The sequence below is a fragment of the Micromys minutus genome (genome assembly GCF_963924665.1).
Source record: "Micromys minutus genome assembly, chromosome: X".
Classification (NCBI taxonomy): domain Eukaryota; kingdom Metazoa; phylum Chordata; class Mammalia; order Rodentia; family Muridae; genus Micromys; species Micromys minutus.
The window spans coordinates 42,919,790-42,943,381 of NC_137970.1; the positions used below are offsets into that span (position 1 = coordinate 42,919,790).

At 34.9% G+C, this 23,592-nt stretch overlaps 1 protein-coding gene across 10 annotated transcripts in view; it reads left to right on the plus strand.

Moving 5' to 3' along the window:
• HEPH (hephaestin) overlaps window positions 1-23,592 on the plus strand; it is a gene marked incomplete at both ends in the record, with an annotated part of 92,293 nt that overhangs the window by 21,243 nt on the left and 47,458 nt on the right. For 4 of the 10 annotated variants that reach the window (XM_080910704.1, XM_080910706.1, XM_080910710.1 and 1 more), the window contains 5 exons: window positions 5,879-6,015; window positions 7,400-7,531; window positions 16,640-16,848; window positions 17,760-17,910; window positions 20,275-20,487. In XM_080910704.1, coding sequence (XP_080766830.1) covers window positions 5,879-6,015; window positions 7,400-7,531; window positions 16,640-16,848; window positions 17,760-17,910; window positions 20,275-20,487 — 842 coding nt within the window. The remainder of the gene's footprint in view (window positions 1-5,878; window positions 6,016-7,399; window positions 7,532-16,639; window positions 16,849-17,759; window positions 17,911-20,274; window positions 20,488-23,592) is intronic. The other 6 variants (XM_080910708.1, XM_080910709.1, XM_080910712.1 and 3 more) reach the window with 4 other exon arrangements.

A 23,592-nucleotide genomic window follows, 5' to 3' on the forward strand; every position in this document is an offset into this window, starting at 1 on the left:
ATATATGCTTTGAGCATTAGTAGGGTTTCTTTTATGAAGGTGGGGACCCTTGTATTTGGAGCACAGATTTTCAGGATTGAGAGTTCATCTTGATAGATTTATCCTTTGATGAGTAAAAAGTGTTTTTTCTTGTATTTTTTCATGACTTTTGAAAATCTGTTTTATTTGATATTAGAATGGCTATTCCATCTTGTTTCTTGGGACCATTTGCTTGGAAAGCTTTTTTCCCATCCTTTTACTCTGAGGTAGTGCCTGTCTTCATGGCTGAGATGAGTTTCCTGCATGCTGCAAAATGCTGGGTCCTATTTACAAACCCTGTCCGATAGTCTATGTCATTTTATTGGGAATTGAGTGCATTGATATATATTAAGGAATAGTGATCATTGTTTCCTGTTATTTTTGTTGTTAGAGGTAGAATTTGTATGCCTTTTTTCTTTCGGTTTTGTTGCAAGAGGATTATTTTCTTGTTTTTCCTAGGGTGTAGTTTTCCTCATTGTGTTGGAGTTTTCCACTTATTATTCTTTATATGGCTAGATTTGTGGACAGATATTGTGTATATTTGGTCTTCTCCAAGAATATCGTGGTTTCTCCATCTATAGTAACAGAGTTTTGCTGGATTTAGTAGCCTGGTCTGGCATTTATGTTCTCTTAGGGTCTGTATGTCATCTGTCCAGGATATTCTAGCTTTCATAGTCTCTGTTGAGAAGTATGGTGTGATTCTGATTGGTCTGGCTTTATATGTTACTTGTCCCTTTTCACTTACTGCTTTTAGTATACTTTCTTTGTTTTGAACATTTGTTGTTTTGACTATTATGTGTCTGGAGGAATTTCTTTTCTGGTAGAATCTATTTGGAGTTCTGTAGGTTTCTTGTATGTTCATGGTTTTCTTTCTTTAGATTAGGGAAATTTTCTTCTATAAGTTTGTTTAAGATATTTACTGGGCCTTTCAGTTGGTAGTCTTTGATCTGTTTTACACCTATTAATCTTAGGTTTGGTCTTCTCCTTGTGTCCTAGATTTCCCAGATGTTTTGGGTTAGTAGCTTTTTGATGTTTGCATTTCCTCTGACTGATGTTTCAATGTTTTCTCTCTTATCTTCTGCCCCTGAGATCCTCTCTTCCATCTCTTGTATTCTGTTGGTGATGCTTGCCTGTGCCTATGACTCCTGACCTCTTTTCTGGGTTTTCTATCTCCAGGGTTGTCTCCCTTTGTTCTTTTCTTTATTATTTCCATTTTTGTTTGTAGATATTTGTGCCCTGAAATTTCCTAGAGGTCTCTCCCCAGATAGATCAGCGGAGACAGAGAGCATAGACTCAACTGTGGGTTTAGGAGGGAGATTGTTCCTGGGTCTCCTCTGTGTGCTCAGCTATCAGCAGGCAGTCCTGATGGCAGTGTCTCTCCCTCCCCTAACCTCCTTTTAATCAATCATTTCCTCTTCCATTTGTAGTCTTTATTTCCCTGAACAGTTAATTCCATTTATTTCTGCTTCTATTTTTCTGTTCTCTATCTTTGCACGATTTTAGGTGGTTATAAAATCTAGAAATCACAGAGGATAGAAAGCACACAATATACATTGTTCTGAAACTAGTTTAATTTGATCAATATGATTCTCTCTAGTTTTATCCATTCTTCTGCAATTATTGTAACTTCATTCTTAACTGTGGTGTAAAAATTCCATATTTTCCTTATATATTCCTGTATTGTTAGGTACATCAATTAGTTTCATAATTTAGCTACTGTGTACAGTGATTCAGTAAACACTTATGAGTAAGTGTGTCTGTGATAGGTTGTTTTGTGTTCCTTTGGTGCAGCTTGTTATATGATAGACCTATTTCTAGGAGTTGTTTTCTTTTACTTTTGAGAATACTCCTTATTGATTTCCATAGTGGCTATATTGGTTCACATTACAGCTACAGTGTGTAAAAGTTCCCTTGTATGTGGAGAAAGAGGAACACTTCTCCACTGTTGGTGGGGTTGTAAACTGGTACAACCACTCTGGAAATCAGTCTGGTGATTCCTCAGAAAATTGAACATAGCACTACCTGAAGACCTAGTTATTCTACTTCTGGGCATTTACCCCAGAGACACTCCAACATACAACAATGACATATGCACCACAATGTTCATAGCAGCTCTATTTATAATAGCCAGAAGCTGGAAAGAACCCAGATATCCTTCAGTAGATGAATGGATACAAAAATTGTGGTACATTTACACAATGGAGTACTACTCAGCTATCAGAAACAATGACTTAACGAAATTCTTAAGAAAATGGATGCATCTAGAGAATATCATCCTGAGTGAGATAACCCAGTCACAAAAGAACAGACATAATATGCAGTCACTGATAATTGGATATTCACCCCCAGAAAGCTCCGAACACCCCAGAAACAACTCACAGACTGTGTGAAGTTCAAGAAAAAAAAAAAGAAAAGTAAAAACCATTATATTTACTCCTTACACACCAAGAAAACCTTGACTAATTCTGGGTTACATACTGTTTTACATGTACTTTATGCTCATTGTAACTAGTAAGATCTTAATGCACACTATCAACCCTTATTAAAAAAAGCCAAGCAATGACAAAAATGTATTCGTGTACCTTTATGCAAAAGTGCTTAAAATTTGTACATTTATATTTGTATTTTTAAAAAATAAAATTCTTCAATTAAAAAAAAAAGTTCCCTCGTGTTCACACCTGAATCAACATTTACTGTTGTTTCTTGTCTTGAGGACTGATATTCTACTGGAGGTAAGATGCAAACTCAGTGACTTTTTGAATTGTATTTCTGGGATTACTGATGTGGAAGAGTGTATTTATCATATATGTTTATTATCTATTTGCATTTTCTTATTTGAAAACTGTTTAGGGGCTCAGTATATGGCTCAGTTGGGAATAATATGTGTTCTTCAAACATGAGGTTATTACTTTGAAACTCTAGCATCTATTTGTGCTTATAAAACCTAACTTTGGGGAGTAGGACCAGATGGATCCCAAAGGTCATTTATCATAGAGAAAGTGCAAAATGTTGTTTCAATGCCATGAGGTACAATGACAAGAGAGGAAGACCCTGTTCTTCTCTGAACTCTGTATGCACACACATGGGCATATATACTCCCATACTTATATGCATCATATGCAGCTATAACACACCACACACATTAAAGAGTTGTGTTTTGAAGAGAATTTTTCTATTCATTTTATTAGCTATCCTATTGAATGGGTTGTTTGAGTTTTTAAATTGTTGTGGGTTTTTTTATTCTATTAATCTTTTGTGAAATGTCAGCTTGCAAGGTTTATCTATACTTAGTTATTGTTTCGTTTACTGTACAGATTATTTTTAAATTTCATGTTTCCATTTCTCAGTGTCAACTTTTATATTCTGAATGACTGTAGTTCTCAGGAAGACATTATCTATGGCTATATGGTTTTAATATTTTCCTTTCTTTACCCTCTAGCAGTTTTAGAAATTCGCGTGTTACATTTAGCTCTTTGGTCCGTTTGTAGTTGATTTTGTGCAGGTTGAAAAACAGAAATTTAATTTCATCTTCTACATGTGGGTATTCAGTTTGCTTGTAGTATTTGTTGACAAGTCTGTATTTTCTCCAACATGTATTTTGATATCTTTATAAAACTTCAAGGGGCTGTAACTGAGTGGGACGGCTTTTATGTGGGTTTTGATTCTGCTCTAGTTATCTACATGTCTGCTCCTGTTCTATTTTAAATGATTGTATGACTATTTTAATTTTTTTACTGTTTGAGATTATAATTACATAATTTTCCTCTTTCTTTTCCTGCCTCCAAATCCTTCCATGTTCCTGTCCTTGCTCTTTAAAACCCATGATTTTCTTTTAGTAATTGCTATTACTATAAGTTTGTAAAGCAAGTTGAAATCAGTTATACTGATACTTCTAGCAGAGTGTGTGTGTGTATGTGTTCAGAATTTTTTGGTGATCTGGGATCTTTTATCCTTCCCAATGAATTTTAATATATTTTCCTGTTTCTGTGTAGGGTGACAAAATTTTGATGGACATTGTATTGAATCTATAGATTGCTTTTGGTAGCATGGTCATTTTCACAATATTAATTCCTCCTGTTGATGTGCATATGATTTCCTTTCATCTTCTGGAGTACTATTCAATTTCTTTTTTGAGTATTTAAAAGTTTGCATTGTATACGTTGTTTGCTTCCTTGGTTTCATTTATTCCAAAGTAATTTTGGAGAGAATATTGAATGGGATTTGTTTTTGATGTCTTTCTCAGCATGGTCACTGTTGATGTATAGGTTGACTACTTATTTTTATGTGTTAATTTGCATATGTTGAAGCACTATTGCATTCCTGGAATAAAGTCAAGTTGATCATAGTAATAACATATTTGGTGTATTATTTCATTTTATTTGTGAATATTTTATTAAGAAATGTAGTTTCTATGCCTATCAGCAAGATTACTCTATAATGTAAATCTTTGTGTGTTTGTGCCTTTAACTGGTTTTAGTATTAAAGAAATACAGATTTTTTTATGCAGAAATTGATAGTGTTTCTTTCTTTAAATAGTGGTGGGTTTTATTTAAACAAATGAACAAACAAGCAAACATATTTTAAGATTGCTTAACGTCTGCCCAGTGCCTAGGGAGATTGTTCCATGTGAGGAAATGATTTGTGATAGCTGTGCATTTGATTTTGAATGAATGGATTTTGTTAACTGTACAGTAACTAGAAATAAAGAATAAAATAGCAAGTAGAAGAGGGATGGAAGACCATCAAATCAGACATTTATACCATTGAACAGAAGCTAGCTGGGCAACCCAGGAACCAAAATAGTCAGTTGGATTCTCTGACCAGTTAAGAGGTTCACCAGTCTCATAAGTCTCTTTCGTGAGACTTATAATTAGTTGTTTCTTGTTTTTATACTGTTATATTTGTATATCATAGGATAAGCAGCAGATAAATCTGCTTTGGGAAGCCACTTGGGAATGATTAGTCTCCTAGCTGTTTTCAAGGCCACAATATTTTTATCCTAACAATTTACACTCCTGTTCTCAAGAGCATGGTATTTTTTACTCACATCAGGTTTTTTCTTCTTATTTAACTTTCTTTTTGTTTTTTTTTTTTTTCTTATTTAACTTTCTTATAGGGCTTGGGTACCAACTGTCCCTGGACAAGTGGTTTTAGAAGAGACTTTAAGACAAATAGGCTTGTATCTGAAAGGGGAGGTATCTGAAACTTTCAGAGTAAGTTTCTCAGTGAGCTTAAAGGGCATTTGACTCAGAGACTTTATTCGTGACAAGATAAAGGGCAACAGGGGTTCTTTGCTAGCTGTTTAGGGAAAAGCAGATAACAAACTTTTAGACCCCCTAGGAACAAAATAAATAAACCAATAAATGCAGACATGTAACTATGGAGCAAGTGACAAAGATTACAAGAGAGACAAGGAGGTGGATATTAGTTGCTGGGGCTGGCTATTCCCTTGGGGCAGCACCAGAGAGGGCCTACCTATGTGGAAGGAGAGAGCAACCAGTCCTTCAGCTGAAGCTCTGTAAAAATGCACTAATCATGTAAAAAATGTGATCTTAGAAGTTACTAAAAAAGGATAAAAGCTACCTATATCCATCCAATGCCCAGTTTCTGGAGACTGTCAAGAAAGGAAGTGCTAGTGTGCTCTGGAAGCTTCTTCATAAGTGGGCAAGTGTATTTGCACGCAGAAGACTCTTAGTATACCACTTAATAGTGCTATAAACCAGAGAAGGTGTCTTCACTGTTGTGACTTCACCTAGGTGATTCATTCATAAAGCTTTAGAAGTCTGTGTGATAAAGAGTGAGATGGGAGTTTATTTGATATTCAGTCTATTCATATAACATTTACCCTTTTACATGTCAGTGGCCCAGATAAGTACTTCCAGAAGAGCTCTAGTCGAATTGGAGGTACTTACTGGAAAGTTCGATATGAAGCCTTTCAAGATGAGACATTCCAAGAAAGGGTACATCAGGAAGAAGAAACACATCTTGGAATACTAGGTGAGGAATCCTGAACTCTTGTGATTCATGAAATAAAAACAAAGAAGTGAGAAGAATTTATGACTTGAGTCTGGTGGTAACTCAAGGGAACTCTCTGTAAATGGATATCCCAAGTTCAGACTCAAGAAATGAGTATTTGTAAAATGTATCCATGGTCTGAGTGTATTTAAAAGTCAGTAGGTTAAGCATAGTTAAATGGAATTTTGTGATAAGACTTTTGAGAACCATAGGTTTATATTTGTTTATGATGAATGCTCAAGCTGAAAATTGAGATTATATATTATTTCTCAAATTTGCACTACTAAAATATTTTGGTAATGTCCCCTATTACCATTATTATATAGATTACATTCTGTGAATTGCCTCTGTAGGAGTATTGTTGAGGAGCTATTAAAAGGCTGTAAGGTCAGTATGTCTAGAGCCAGAAGTATACTACCACAACATATAGACATGTTCAGTATTATTAGGGATATAGAACTAGGCTTGCTGTATGATATTGGAAAGTATATTTAGAAGGCCTAAAGCACAGTTATTAATGTAATAGAAGAAGATAAGGTAGTTCAATAATTTCATGGAACCAGGAAATAAAGTAGATCAGGTCAAAGAAAGCTTTGGAAATAATATAATATTCCAGGATATTTGTGTGCAATTGATTCTGTATAGGAAACATTTTTAGAAATGTTAGGAGAAAATATCATTCCTAGAAAAGAGAGGTGTTCAATTTTTGTTGGCTGGTGTTCTCTGTATATACCCATTTGTTCAGTGATGAAGACCATGTGGAAATTGAACTAGGAAACCAATATAGAAGATTTAACCTTAAAGTAGAGGCAGTATAAGCCATCAGGCCAATGTGTTGGTAGCCTCAAAGTGACCCAAGTCACACACCAAAGCTCAGAAGTTCTGCTTGGTCTACCCATCTAGTTCATAGCCTGCATTCTCTTAGATTGTAATTTGGTTAAGATTTTTGGTGAGCTCAGATGTTAGATAGAAACTACTAGGAAACATAACTATGGAAGAACAGAAAAAAAGTTTAAGATTAATTGAAATGGATCTGACAAGGGTATAAAAGAAGTCATTACTTTAAGTTCTGGCTCTGTAATTGCTGTTTAAATTTTATAGGTCAATCCTTCCCTGAAGTTATTTAATCTGTATAATAGAGGCAATAACCCCTCCTCAGAGTAATAACTTAGAGTAATATGTGAGGATTACAAGGGACAGTAGATTGAATATTACCCTTGTTGTTATAAATATCTTATTCTTAGATTATTTTTAAAGAGAAGTATTTTTTATCTTGGGTATATTCAGTTATAATTCCTTTCCCTATATCTTTGTTTCTATTCTTCATCTGTTTTCATTCTCATAGTCTCACTTTCCCATTTTCCAGGACCAGTGATAAAGGCTGAAGTGGGTGACACCATCCAGGTGGTCTTCTATAACCGTGCCTCCCAGCCATTCAGCATACAACCCCATGGCGTCTTTTATGAGAAAAACTCTGAGGGCACCGTGTATAATGATGGTGAGCTGGGTTTTCAACAATGTAGGCTATAGGTGGTTCTAGAAGAAAATAAGTGAAGAGATGGGAGAAAGATCAAAGTTGTTGTCATTTGAATGAATAAATAATAGAGTAATAAAAAACCCTCATAAAAATAGAAATATATTTTAAATGTATTTTAGAAACTATTGCTGAAAATATAGTCTTTTAAATAGTATTTTTAGAAGCCACAGGTATATCTGGCATGGTTAAAATCCAGAGTTCTATTCTCAGCACCAAAATTAAAGTACATGTGACTATATTCTTAATGTAAAATATACACATCATGAACTTTTGATAAAACATGAATATATACAGTTATAAAATAATCATTCATAGGAAAATTGTCATGTTTTCATATGCCTTTTAAATATTTTTGTAGTTATATATTGTTATTTTATAATTATACATTGTTATTAATATATTTAAAGAATGAGATGATATAATTTATACAGTTTTTCATCCTACTGTTGTCAATGTTACATTCTACCTGTCTATGGTCATAATATAACATTTTACTGACCTATGTAGCATTCTTTCACATGGATTTTCCATAGCTTATTTGCTTTATCATCTGTTGGTAAGGCATATAACTTTTTAGAAGAAATTTTAAATAGTCCTAACATTTAAAAAATGACATACAAATGTGTATATCCAAGATTCAATGAGGGGGTACTGTGTTACATTACATGACAGAATTCTAGAAGTGAGATTACTGTGTAACTGATTTCTTATTTTCTCAGATGATATTATCATATGCTTATTCTAAGATAAACATATCAAAAGCACTAATGGTCAAAGTTGCAAACAAGTATAAAAATAATTTCTATAAGCCATTCAGACCATGCTATTTATTAAGTCAATATGAAGAAAGGGACAGAGTTATAGAGGGAATTAAATGCAACCTGCAAAGTTCTGCTGATCCTTGATACAAAATAGATTGAATAAACATTCAAAATTGAGATGTGAGGGTATACATGTAATACCAATATTTTAGGGGCCAAGTCAGGTGCCCAAGTTTGAAGCCATCTTGGTGCTAAAAAAACAGACTGTCAAAAATGCAAAACCCGTTGGGTTTGGTGGCTCATTTCTATGATCACAGAATCTGGGAAACAGAAGGGAATTACCAGGAAAAGTGAAGCCACTGTGGGATCATACTCATTTTTAGGGTACCCTGTGTAACCTGGTAAAATCCTTTCACAGACTTTAAAAATGAAACCAATCAGAAACTCTGGAGATAACTTAAAAGGTTTGGGCATAAATTAGTCCTTCCTTGCATAATGTTAGGGAATTTCTTAGATTTGGTAATAATGTTTTAGTAACACAAATTTTTTTTTTTTCATTTTCATTAGTTCTTTGAGAGTTTCATACAATGTATTTTGATCATATGCATTTCCCTAACCCACTACTCCCAGATCATCTCCACTTCCCTACCAACACAATTTGGTATCTTAAAACAGCAACAAAAATAAAAAATCAACTTCAATTGTTCTGCACATATATTCTTGGATATGTGGCCTTACTGGAAGGTCTATAGCACACCAGAGCCTGCATACTTTAAGAAAATGGACCCTTCCTCCACAAACAGCCAATAGATCCTTATGTAGTTGTGAGACTTTGTATTCAACTCCCCTCTTCAGGACAAAATTTTGTCTGCTTTGAGATTGCTCAGGTCTTATACAGGCTGTCTCAACTGCTAAGATTTTGCATGCATAGCTACCCTGCTGTGATCAGAAAACACTGATTCTGTGTATCCATCCTCAGCTTCTGCCTCTGCTTTTTAGGATATTTCTGCTCCCTTTATTCAGTGATTTTTGAGCCTTGGATATAAATATTCTGTTCAAAGCTAAGTATTATCTAGTCTCTTTTTCTCTATACCTTGGCCATTTATGAGTTTCTCTGTTACTCATTATCTACTGAAAAAAAGTTTCTCTGATGAGAGTTATCTCTTCATAGAACAATAGAGATGTCAGTCTTTAACAATGAGTTTACTATTATGTCAATTTATCAGAATGATAGTAATATGTTCTTCCCTAGGGCATATATATATAAGTTATATATATATATATATATATTATATATATATAACTTATAAGTTATAACTTATATTACTTTTATATATATATATATATATATATATATATATATATATATATATATATATATATATATATATATAACTTATATAACTTATCTATCTATGGGTTCTTGGGTCCAGTCACAAAGTAGTTGGTTCTTTCCATAACACTATTGGGCCAGTGGTAAGTCTTGCCAGGCTGGCCATTGTTATAGTTCATAGAGTTCACAGCAAGGTAAGGTTGGTGATTCCTTTTCTCCTCTATTAGCATTCTTACCACCATTTAACAGTATGGCAGCTAGTCCGTATGGGTGAAGCTTCTAGGTGTATCAGCTTGATTTCTTCAGGTTCTATGAAACAAGTTATGGAAGGTTCAGTAACAGAGTTTTTCTATCCAGTTCTAGAGGGTAACCAAAAGTATTGTCAGGAATCATTAGTATTTAGAGATGAATGGGATTGTACTTCTCAACATCTCCAAATAGATAACCCATAACTGCCAGTCATTTTTTGGCCTGTGGTAACTAGTAGGGGCATGCTGTGCTGCTGCAGAGTAACTGCATTTAAACTCTTTGTTGATGTATATGAGTTTATTTTATGAAACCTTTATAGTACTAGGCTTTCCCTATGGCTTTAAAAAAAGTTCACTGTTGATTATGTCTTTCTATTATTCCCTCCTCTGTGCGGCTATATCCTTCCCTTTCCCATTTAGCCCTTCCTGTACTGTTATTCTCCCTTAGCCGTTAATATTGCTGCATTCTCTTTTCTTTTCCATTAAACATGTTAATCCCTAAGGCACCTTGCTGAATTTCTGACTTCTATGGGTATTCCAAATCAAATATACATGTTCAAAGAGTCAAAGCTAACATTAGCAAATGACTGAAAATATGTTAGCATTTCTGAGCCTGGATTTCTTCACTCAGAAGTATTATTTACCACTGTACCCATTTACATGAAATTTTTATTTCTTTTTTTCTAAACAGCTATAATATTACATTGTGTGAATGTAACACTTTTCACTATCCGTTCATCAGTTGATAGACATCTAGGCTGCTTCCATTTTCTAGCTAGAGAGAATAGAACCACAGTGAACATACAGAATCCTTTGAGGATATGGCCAAGAGTGATAGAACTGGAGCACGTGGTAGATCTCTTTATAGCTTTTTGAAGAAACTTCACACTGATTTCCATAGTAACTGTAACAGTTTGCACTCTCATCAGCAACAAATGAATGTTCCACCTTCTCTGCAGCATGTCCTACCATTTGTTTTCATGGTCTTGGTCATTCTGACTGAGGTAAGAAGACATCCCAAGTAGTTTTAAATTTGCATTTCCCTGATGGCTAAGCATGCTGAACCTTTTAAAGTGTGTTTCTTAGCCATATTTGGCTTTCCTCATTTGAGAACAGCTACTGATTTTTGTATGTTAATTTTCTATTTTGCTACTTTGTTGAATGTGTTTATCAAGTATAGGAGAATTCTGATTGAAGTATTTAAATATTTTAGCCCAAATGTATCTATAAATTCACCCATTTTCTAAACTTTTTCCAACTTGGTGGAATAATAGATTCTTAAATTATGTCCCATGATTCTCTGAATTTCCTTGGTGTCTATTATAATGTCTCTTGTCTCATATGTATTTTGAAGAACCCTTAATTTTTTATGCAGAGATTTAGTGAGGAACTTTCTTCATAAGACTACCTTCATTTTGTCCCATAGATTTTGAAATGTGGTCTTTTCACTTTCATTCAATTCTAAGATTTTTTAGGTTTATTTTAAAGATTAATTTTTAAAAAAAATGTAGGTGTATGAGTGTTTTGCCTGTAGGTATGTATGTGCACCACGTGCATGCCTGGTACACATCAAAGCCAGAACTAGAGTTATGGGGACCCAGGCTACGGGGAGTTGTGGCCTGTCATGTGGTTGGTAGTAAAAAAAAATCCCAGGTTCTTTTCAAAAGCAGAAAGTACACATAACTTTTTGCCATCTCTGCAACTCTTCTAGAAATTTTGAAAATTACCTTCATGGCTTCATCCTTCACCCAATTATCATTTAGTGGCGTGCTTTTTAGTTTCTATGCATTTTTATACTTTGTCATTTCTTTGCCTGTTCATATCTAGTACTACTTGTTTTGATCAGTTAAAATATAGATGTAACTTCAGTTTTCCAATATTTGTTGATTATTGCTTTGTGTACCAGTATGTTGTTTATTAAAAAGAACATTTCATAGGCTTCCGAGAATAATGTGTATATTTTGGTGTTTGTATGAGTATATTGTATATTACTGTTATGTCTGTCTGTTTGATTTTCTTCTTTTTTATGTAATTTAGTTCCAGCCTATCTCTGCTTAGTTTATTTCTGGATGACCACCTCCCTATTGGTGAGAGTCATGTATTGAAGTCACCCACTGTCACTATGCTGTAGTGGATTCTTTTTTTTTTTCCTGTTTATATTTAATTTAATTAATTTATCTCTTTGGTACAATTTTACTTATTGGTCTATTTATCAATTTTATTGATTCACCAATATAAGGAACATGAAGTATCCATTTTGCATCTCTGACCAGTTTTCTAAAGTATTTGAGTAGCTACATCTGCTATTTTTTCAGTTTCATTTGCTTGGAATGCATTTTTAGAAGTCCCTTTATCGTAAGACGGTATCTGTCTTTCACAGTGAGTCATAATTTTTGAAGGAAACAACCAGATGAATCTTCTGCTATAATGCAGTCTCTTTTTGTCTTTTTATTATAAAGGGAGATCAATAGTCTTCAGTTATTATTGGATAGATTGTGGTAATTCTTGTCATTTTAGTGATTTGGTGGTATATTTTTATATCTCTTTTGATAACTTGTCCTGACATTACTTATTTGTTCCTTATGAACTATTGGTTATATATTTTTTCATATCAAAATATTATTCTAGTTCTGTAGAGATGGTTTTCTAGTCCTAACTTCCTTTAGTATGTTTTTACCATGGACAATTTTAATTATTTAATTTTAATAGTTTTTCTGGGTATAATAGTCTGTGTTGATAGTTGTCATGTCTCAAGATTTGGAATATATCCATCTAGGCCTTTCTGGCTTTAAAGGTTTCTGTTAAATAATCATTGTTCTAACAGTTATGCCTTTAAATGTGACTTTACTTTTCTGTCTTGTATCTTTCAGTAACCTTTCTTTATCCTCCATGCTTAATGTTTTAACTTTAATAGATATGTTTTTTATCTGCTAGGCACTCTTTAAGATTTTTTTTTACCCTAGATGGGCTTCTCTATCTCTGGGTTGGGAAGTTTTCTTCTTTGATTTTACTAAATATATTCTCAGTTCAATTGTCTTTTCCTTATTCTGTGTCCATATTTGGAGTCTAGGTCTTTCATTAATGTTTTAAAGCTCTTCTATGTTCAATTCCTATGTATTGAATTTTTTCATTGCTGTTTACTAAATAATCTAACAGTTCTACTTGGTCAGCTATCATTAAATATGTTTTTGGCATGACACATTTTGTTGGTGAGGCTTTCCATTTCCATTTCTTTTTTCTTTTATTAATCAGACACCAATTCCATTCACATTTCTAATTTGCTTTTTGAGTTTTTCTTTTCCAGCATCTTTTCAGTTTGGGTTTTTCTTAAAAATGAAAACTCTATTTTCATGTCTTAGATTGATTTCCTTATCTCAGGTCCTCTCTGCTTTTGTATAGTTGGAGTTGTTTGCCATTGTGATAATCTTTTGAAATCTTTGTCTAAAAGTGTCCCCATTTATTTTCAACAAGGAGTATTACTGTGGGAATTTGTGTTTTGGAGATAGCATGTCATTTTCTTTGATTGTTGTTTTTTTGGTGTGTGTATATGAGTGTGTTGTTTTTTTCTGTGTTAGAACTTGCACATCTGGGGTAAATTTGTTGACTGATTTGTTTGTTTGTTTGTTTTTGTTCAACTCATTTTTCTTCTTTCAATGGTAACTTTTACAATGTTTTCTGGACAGAGCTCATTCCTAATAGGGTTGGAATCTTGATTTCATCTTTTTAAATGGTATTTGGGAATACAACCTCCATCTAGGTTTGGATAAAGTCTTGAGCAAGTTTTTCCTGGCAATGTGGATTGTTCTTCGGTTTAAAGAATACATAGAGTAACTAGAAGGTCCTAATCAGGCAGTTGCCAGGGCTTCGGAACTCTGGATGATGTCTGATAACTGGAGGATCTTTGGTAGGGATCAAGCTGGTGAATGCTAGAGGGATACAGACTGAGAGGAGGTAGCTGTTACTGGCAAGCAGCTTTAGGACTTGGTGAACTGATGGAAGGATGGAGGAAGGGAGAGCAGTGTTAGCCTACTTGGTTCCATAGTATATGACACGGCTACAGGGACCATGGTAGTAAGCTCAGTTTTATTATTTTTAATTATGCACATGTATGTTTGTGTATGTGCATAACAATTCAGATGCCCTTGGAAGCTAGAGGTGTCCAATCCTCCTGGAGCTGGAGTGAGTTGTGAGCTACCTGAAGGGTGTGCTGGGAACTGAACTCGGGTTTTCTGCAAGAGCAATATATGCTCTTAACTGCTGAGCCATCGGCCCAGCCATATCATAGGAATTCATACTGATGTATTTTCAACTATGAGGTCGTGGTGGTTTAAATTTTATTTGTAAATGATTCAGCAAATGAAACCAAACAAGCAAAACTCCACATGTATGCTAATAGATGTAAATATGCACAAGTGGGGACTTTTATTCCTTTATGGTGTCTGAGCATAAAACCTAGGAGTTCACAGATGCCAAGAATATGTTCTACCACTGAGCTATAACCCTCAGTAGATATAAATATGTTAAAGTTGACAAAATTTTATAAAAAGGAATAGAGTATAAATGATAGGATCATAACTGTGCCTTTTAAAACCTTTCTTTTGTTTTTTATTGTAAAAATTGAGTTTTAATGGTATTTTCACATGTGTATTCAATGTTTTCATTGCCTTCTATGTTGCTTCTTCTCCCACTGTTTTTCCCCTTCTCTTATCAAATAGTTCATTCTTCTGTGGCACATCCATTGTGTTTTTCTATTTATGAAAATTTAAGGAATTAAAAATGATGAGTGACGAAGAAACGTTCATAAAACATCAAATATTTTCTCTTTGCAACAAGATATAGTACCAATATATATTTGTATGCTATTGTAAGATTATTGTGATTATTCTTCAGAACATAATTAGCTTGTCAGAAGATATTCACATTGTAATCTATATCACCTACTTCCATATTGTTGTCTGTACAGATTTGTAGTCTGATTAATATTTAGTTGCATCAACAGTATCTAAAAGGGTCTATTTCTTTATAATTTTACCTGCACTAGGAAAACCTTTTTATTTATTTACTTAGGACAAAATGAGAATCTTATAAGCAATACCAATGTAACTCACTGTTGTTTTGATTGACATTTATTTGGCTGCCTTATTTTAACCTTTTTTACAGTAATTACTAAATATCATATTTCATTTCTGTTGCATAAAGCTTTTTCAGCTCTTTTGATGTATTTTGCCAGTATTATTTTCAAGAAGAATTATTTCTGTTTACATGGAAACTCTTTATAAGTGAGTGAGTTAGGTACCATTTGAACCATTTTCACCACACCAATTAAAATTTATAAAACATTGACAATTTGATAGATCAAAAATTATTTAGGTACTTTCATGTAAACTTCTTTGGCTACTAAAATGCTGAAAATTAAAATAAAAACACAGTTCTTTGCATTGGTTTAGCATGTTTGATGTTCATTTAAAATGTTACAGCCTTAAGACAGTCTGCAGGTCAGTGGTAGAACTCTCATCTAGCATGAATAAGGCCCTCAATTTATTCTCTAGCACTGTCATAAAAATAAATGATTATGAAGAAGTTCTAGTATAAGTAATGTTCATGCACACACACATATATTTATAGATATATATGTACTTCCTCACATACATATGTTGTGGTAAATATTTAAAGCATGGCTTAAGTTTTTATCACCTTCGTGGTCTCACTTCACAGACACTGCTCTAGTGCAGAGCTGAGCACACACATTTGGTCTCCAGACCACTTGGCGCTCCAGGCTGCCTCTAAGAACTCTGGTACAGTTCACTTCACTGCCCTTGTTGTTTCTGTTTGGGTGGATACAACGGCCCCAGTGTGTTCTGTTTCACCATTGCTTAGCACAAACATGACCCCAAAGTCCAGTAGATTATCAAACAGGTTTATATATTAAATTCTCAATCTACAAACCCTCGACATAATAAACGTATATCCAATGGACAAAGATACAAAATGCCCTTCTATATGAGATAAAAGACCCATAAAGACTCTTAGAAATAATAATAACAAATTTATCAAGCTGGATATACACTGTTTCCATCTTGTCTCTGCCTCCTGTCTCCTCTTCCTCCTCAACCTTTCCCTATCTTTCTCAGGTCCAATCATGTATCGTCTTAACATAAATCTACATACATACCGATATATTAAATGGAAAAGGTGTTCATAATCAGAACTGTTCAAAGATGAAATGGACCATAATGACAGGTAGTAAGTCTCCCTTTCAATGAAGTATTTTATCCAGAGGTAGATATGTATATATGTATATATATATAGATATATATAGATATATGTGTGTATGTATATATCTATGTATATATATATCTGTATGTCTATATATATATCTTTATATATACATATATATTTATATCTGTAAATTAATGTATGTTTTCAAATAAGAAACATTCCAAAGAAACATTGAAATATCTTTCAGTAGTGAAGTCATATGATTTAAGAAAATTGAAACTTTATTATGTTCATACTGACTCAGTTCATGTAAAAGCTAGTGATATCAGAAAAACTAGGCTCCTGATTACTAGAGCCATTCTTGCATGTTCCTAAACCAGGAGATTTTCAGTATCAGGTTGCATGTATACTGCCATCATTGATGCCCTAAAATGTCTTTGTAGTTTATCATTTTTATTATACTCTCTGGAGCTGATGATGAAAATAGTGATCTTATGTTTTCCTGCAGGCACATCTCATCCCAAAATAGCCAAGTCGTTTGAAAAAGTAATATACCACTGGACAGTTCCTCCCCACGCTGGGCCCACTGCTGAGGATCCTGCCTGTCTAACCTGGATGTACTTCTCTGCTGCAGATCCTACAAGAGATACAAATTCTGGCCTGGTTGGCCCTCTACTGGTGTGCAAGGCTGGGGCCTTGGGTGCAGATGGCAAGCAGGTATTTCTGGGGAGTCTGAGTAGAGTGGATGGAGAGAGATAAAGCTGGGTTGTGTCAAGAATGGGGCTGGATCCTGGAGGTAAGGGAATAGAAGGAACATAAACAACGCAATTAGACCTCTTGTTTTTATGTATTTTATTTTACATGTAAACACATAGCCACTTTAGGTTTTAATTCTTCCTTGCTTTTTATTATCCTTCAATTAGTATTCTCCCTCCCACCTGAGTGGTCCACAAAATTGTTCCTAATCAATACACCTACTTTGATATATGTTTGCTTTTTTTTCCATCTACCCCAATAGTCCTAACTGTGTAACCTTGGGCCAGTTACTTAAATTCTCCTTAACTCAACTTCCTCATCTGTAAAGAAAGCGTTAACAAAGGAAGACACTCTCTTTGATTTCTTTGGATAGTCATAAAATTAGCACACAAAAAGTGTGCTACAGTTCCTGGAATAGTAATCGCCTAGTAAACGGTAGCTGTAAAAATAATAAATAATGATAATGCTTTTTACTTTTTTTCAGTTTTCAAAGATTTCTTGTAAACCTTTTGTGCTTTCTTAGTTACTCTCTTCCGAATTCTCTCCCTAGGTGGCTTTGGGCTATCTCTGGTCACATACTGCTTGCTCTATGTGTCCTTAATCCACACCGGGTGTTTCTTCACTGCTTTCATACATCACTTGCATCTAGTCTTGTTTCTTTACTCTGACCTTATCTCCTCTACAATTTTAAGCTTTCCTGATGAAAGCCTACCTAGCAACAACTGCAGCTCTGAGCATGAGATATGGGCCTGGCTTGGAATCTGAAAAAAGAAATGAGAATGAATCAGGTATCTGTGGGTCTACAACTACACAATATTCAACTGCTGAAACCATTGTCATTCCTCCCTCTATTTTTTCCAATGGGACTACAGAAAGGAGTGGATAAAGAATTTTTTCTCCTCTTCACTGTGTTTGATGAGAACAAGAGCTGGTACAATAATGCCAATCAGGCAGCTGGTATGTTGGATTCCCGACTGCTCTCAGAGGATGTCAAGGGCTTCCAAGACTCCAATCAAATGCATGGTATGGGGAATAGTTTTGCCTTTAACAAAACTTTGAGGCCTCAAGCAAAATGTAATTCAAATCATACTTGTAACTAGTTTCTAAAAATGTTCATCTCATTAATCATCTCTATTCAAGAAACAAGTTAGATTGAAGGATACAATGTAAAACAATAGTTCTCCTTTTAAAAATAATGATTGATATTTTTTTTCTCTCCCTCTGCCACCTCCCCCACTACTCTGTGTGTGTAGTTATACATAGAGGCTAGAAGAGGCTGTCCTAACTACTGAACCATGTCACCACACTGCAACAGTAGTTGTTCTTACACTGGTGTCTTGTGCTATGGTCTGTATTACACAGTATGAGAGGTACTAAAAGATAGTGGTAGAAGATGAAAATTCTATACAAGTGACAGATTAAGCTGGGATGATATTCTTTTATTCTTTTTCTTGTTGTTCCCATAGTAGAATCCAGGGCCCCTTTGCCTGCTGGCAAGTGTACTATCCCTGGGCTACAGCTGTAACCTCCATCCAGTTTTGTCTTCCTCTACTTTTCTCCCATATCTCCTAAGTCAGCAAAGTATGGTCATTTTTTCTTTCCACAACCAAAAACTCCCACTTATTTCATATTTTTACATTGTTACGCCTTTTGCTTGAAATACACATTCTCATGCATTTATCTTCAGTATTTGAAAATTATTCCCAATTCCTAAGATTCTACTCATAAGCTACCTCATACTTCTTATAACTCAAATCTAGGGAAGTCCAGGGTAGTTATTCTCTTTTCTGTGTACCATTGTATTTTAGTAATCTTAAAAGAATATATTTCATACACTCGTCAACATTGTAACTGGTATATAGTTCTTTACTTCTTCTAAAGTATGTTGATTATCTGTGCATCCTCTACACTACTTAATTATTAGGTTCTAACACATAGTGAATGTTAATTGAATTACTGAACTACCAAATTAATGGGTAGGTGGATGAAAGAGGGAGTGAAAAAACTAGTCCCAGATATCACTGAGCACCCAGCAATTTTCCATGATGTGATAATAATTATAGAACAGTCCAGGCAGACTACTAAATGTCTAGAAGAGACTTTTAAGTTCAAAAAAGAAGAACATTAATAAGGATCAGTAAATGTAGATGATCCATTGAATAAGGGAATGCTTAAGCAGGAGCTGAAGAGTGAATTGGGTTGCAATCAAGACATTAAAGGCAGTAGAGACAGAACTGGGAATTAGCAATGTTCTCATCAGAACCCAGGGAGTTGGTTAAATGAGTCCTGGACTCTGATTCCAGTGTAGGTGGGAGCATGGAAAGGTTTCCCTATATTTGGGGGAAAGTAGATAGTAAAAAAACATAAAATTGAATATATTGACTTCTACATCTTTGTTTTCCTTCCCAAACTATTCCATTATTGTGGGGAAAGTAAGACACTTTCACGAATCATGCTATTCCAGTTTGAATTTGTTAAATTCCTAATAGGCAGTCATAGAGAGACAGAAAACTGAGATTCTTAGTGTAGGAAATTTTTGGACACTCTGGAATACATTGTACTACAGAAATCTTCCTTTAGAGGGAAGGATAGACAGACAGAAAGACAGAGGATAGGGAGGGCATGATGGATAAGTAGATTACATAGAAGCAAGAATTGAAGTCTATTTTAGGTTTGAGGGAGAAGCATGTAAAAACATACACTGTAAATACACTATCTTTAACACTTTAAAGATATAAAGATGATAGATCTCCTAGATATAATGGTGGGGGGATATTTGTGTATAAATACTTTAGGTAGGGGTATCTGGAAAGAGGCTTTTCCCCAAGAGTTGTAGGTGAGCAAATATCTTTTGTATTCCCTGTGAAGATAAAGAGGAGGAGTTAGTTTGAATATGAAACTTTGGGAAACATACTCTATGGAAGAGTGTAGAATTAGAACAGTGAGGAAAAAGAACAAGAAAAAGAGCAAGAAAATTAGAGCATGTAACATGGAAGACACATTGGAAAAACCAAGGGTAAACAGGTGAGTTTTAGATGTATTTATTTGGATTATACATGTAAGAGTTGAAGTAGTAGATAATAGTCCATTGTTTCCAGAGTGTGGTAAAGGGGAGGAAAGAGATGAGACCAAACCAAACCAAACCAAACCAAACCAAACCAAACCAAACCAAACCAAACCAACCAACCAACCAAACAAACTAGTTGGGCTCTCATCCTAAAGAAATTCTGAGTAGAAATTGACAACCAACACAGGAAGCAGAAGAATTTAGGATGCTCAGGAATTTCAAGTTATGGGACATCAAAATACAGGGCTGATATGCTGCTGACTATGATTTGAGTAATCTGATCTCATCTCCCTACTTTGTCTTGTGTTTTTATTTTCCAGCTATTAATGGATTTCTGTTCTCTAACCTGCCCAAGCTGGACATGTGCAAGGGTGATACTGTGGTCTGGCACCTACTTGGCCTAGGCACAGAGACTGACATACATGGGGTTATGTTTGAGGGCAACACTATACAGCTTCAGGGAATGAGGAAAGGTGCAGCCATGCTCTTTCCTCACACCTTTGTGACAGCTGTCATGCAGCCTGACAATCCTGGTAAGTGCATTAGCAGCAGGCACAAAACTTAAAGGCTTTGTTACATAGGAAGGCAAAACTGGCAGAGGCTAACATGGGAGGAGGAAGGGCTGGTGAAAAAAGGGGGTGTGTTCAAGGCCTTGAGAGAATTTCAAAACACTATGTTTTCAATATGTTGTCCATGTTCTGATGATTTGATGTTTTCATTATTTGCAGAGTGAGTAGAAGGTTGAAAAAGCTTTGTTTTGCGGGAAGAGCAGTTCAAGCACTGCTCAGCTTCAGTGATGATATGACAGAGGGTACACTAAGCCACACAGCACTTTAGCCATATAGAGATCGATTATAATACAACCCATATATTTGGACAGTCAAAGAAATGCACCTGTGTTTTCAACTCTGATCTGGTATTCTGTAAAGATTTTTGTACCCTACCCTATGTGTGTGTGTGTGTGTGTGTGTGTGTTTAGTCAAATGTATTTGTAAAGAAAACAAAAGACTAGCGAAAGCTATGTTTTGTTTAACTACGTGCCTTCATAATGACTAAGATTTGAGGAACATTTGTGGTATTCCTTTGGGATGTAGTAAGGAACAGAGGAAATGTAAAACAATCCAAAACAAAGTCATTCTTTGGGCATGGAAAGGAATGACTAGAAATCTGAAGATCTGGAATTCAGTTCCTGTTTATACTACCTACGACTTAAGCAACCCACTTCACTTGACTGTATGTTTAGCCATCTTTGGTCAGAAATGAAACCCCAGAAGGACCTTTACCAGCTTTCTAATCACTTTGCTTTAATCACTCCCTTTCTCTGTACAGATTCAGTTTTCCTTCTTTCTTCCTCCCACACTTCCATCCTCCTCATTTCCTTCTCAGAACCTCCTCTCCTCTCCTCTCCTCTCCTTTCCTCTCCTCTCCTCTCTTCTCCTCTCCTCCCCTCCCCTCTCCTCTCCTCTCCTCTCCTCTCATCCCCTCTCCTCTCCTTCCCTCTCCTCTCCTCCCCTCCCCTCCCCTCCCCTCCCCTCCCCTCCCCTCCCCTCCCCTCTCCTCTCCTCTCCTCTCCTCTCCTCTCCTCTCCTCTCCTCTCCTCTCCTCTCCTCTCCTCTCCTCTCCTCTCCTCTCCTCTCCTCTCCTCTCCTCTCCTTCCCTCTCCTCTACTCTCTTCTCCTCTTTCCTTTATTCTCCTCTCTTCTCCCATGTTTTCAACAGTAATTCCACTCTCCTTTCTTCATTAAGAAATTTGACTCAAATGCTTTTTGTTTCTTTCTTTCTCATATTCCAGTAATCTCAAAGCATTTTATAACACACAGGGATTTTCTTCAGTCCCTAGGGTGTATTCTTTTTCCAACCAGTAGATGGCAAGAATGATTGTAAATAAGTTTACATACCACCACAATCCCCACTGAATATTTTTTTTTAAAAATTTTCATTGTGTAAACTCTAATTATATTTATAATATAATTCCTTTAAAAAGGAATTCTTTTCAACGATTTAATAATTTCTTCATGGATGTAAACTTTACAAGCACAACATAAACTATTCTCTTCACATATATAATTGTTTCCCATCTACCTAGAACATTTTCTTGGCAGGGAAGAGTTGTTAGCAAATTACAAATATCCGTTAGTACAGTTTTAAGAAGCAAGAAGAGTCTGTGCTTTCAGTGAATGGGGGTTGGGGTGTAGAGTGGGGAAGATCTGAATTAGAAAGATCATATTCTTGAGCTTTAATTCCAAAGTCAAACACCAAATTTAATCTCTTTTCTGAAAAGAAATCAGTCAGGATCCTCCAAAACACCTATATATTTTCCTAGGGTTCACTCTAACTTTGAATGAATGAAATTAATGTTTTATTTTCATGTTATTGACCAAATGGGTAGCTGGCTAGGCACAACAATGTCTTTATAGTCCTGGTAACTTTCTTGCTTAAGTTCATGATTTAGGGACCATCCTGAGCAACAAGATTATCTCAAAAGCAAATTAAAAAAATGTTTTGGTGGGAAGCATGGAGGAAAATATAATGATAGGTTTTCAAGAGTAAAAGCTTAAAATGTCACTATTGGCTAAGATTACTGAATTGTGTATTAATTATGAGTGATGACGAAAGTCTCCTCCCCCCTTTTATACACATTCATATTTTTAAAAAATTGTCAAAGAACTGTTAAGTCAGAATACTGGAACTAGTAAGGCTCTTTTGAAATCACTTAAGATCGGTTATTTTACTAATAGATGCAAAGAACACTACCTGGAAGAGATAAATGAAGTGCTCAGGTTAGAAGTACTGACTGTACATTTTTGGCTTTTTCTCCAGTTCATCCTTCATCAAATCTTGTTAATTCTCACTCCTGGATGGTATTTTAAATCTGAGGATTGTCAGGGGACAAATGGAAAGATTTGTTCCCTGAGCACTTGCTCTGTCATTAAGAAATATAATTACAAATCTGGATCAGAATCTGGCTTTGGAATCTGTGAAGATTAGTATTGATAAATCATGTTCTTCTTTGATGCTTATGTTACAAAAACAAGCAACAAGATTAGATATTAAAAATTAAACAAAACATGTCAAGAATTCATATGTGGGCCTGTTGATGATTGCTATCATCATCATTTTCTTTGCTGTAATATTTTTATTTATGTATTTAGGATTTTAATAGACTTATATTAATTTTAATAAAAATTACCATCTTGTATTTTAAAATATTATTCTGACTAGTATGCCTCTGTTATTTGAACTGAAATTCTAGTACTAGATCTTTAATACAGGGAAGATGTCAGATAAAAGGTTAAAGTCTGTATATATTATGTTCCATTAAACTCATTTTAGTTACTCAATACCATAGATATTTCTTTTACTATTTGGACCCTGAATAAGGTTTCTTTTTTGTTATTGGAGCTTTTTCTTTGTTCGTAATGTCCATTCTTCTTTCTCTTACCCATTTCCTTTGTGCTCTTGGTTTGAAGACATTAATAGTAAACTCTGAGTCACCAATAATTCGTCGCTGTTGCATTAAGGAAAAAAAATATCAAAGCATTTCCTCTTGATGTCATTTAACTAAGAACAAGTCCATATTTGAAATTCTCTATTTTGCCTTCCCTGTGTCTTCTGTCCTTAGACTTTCTGTTGTATGT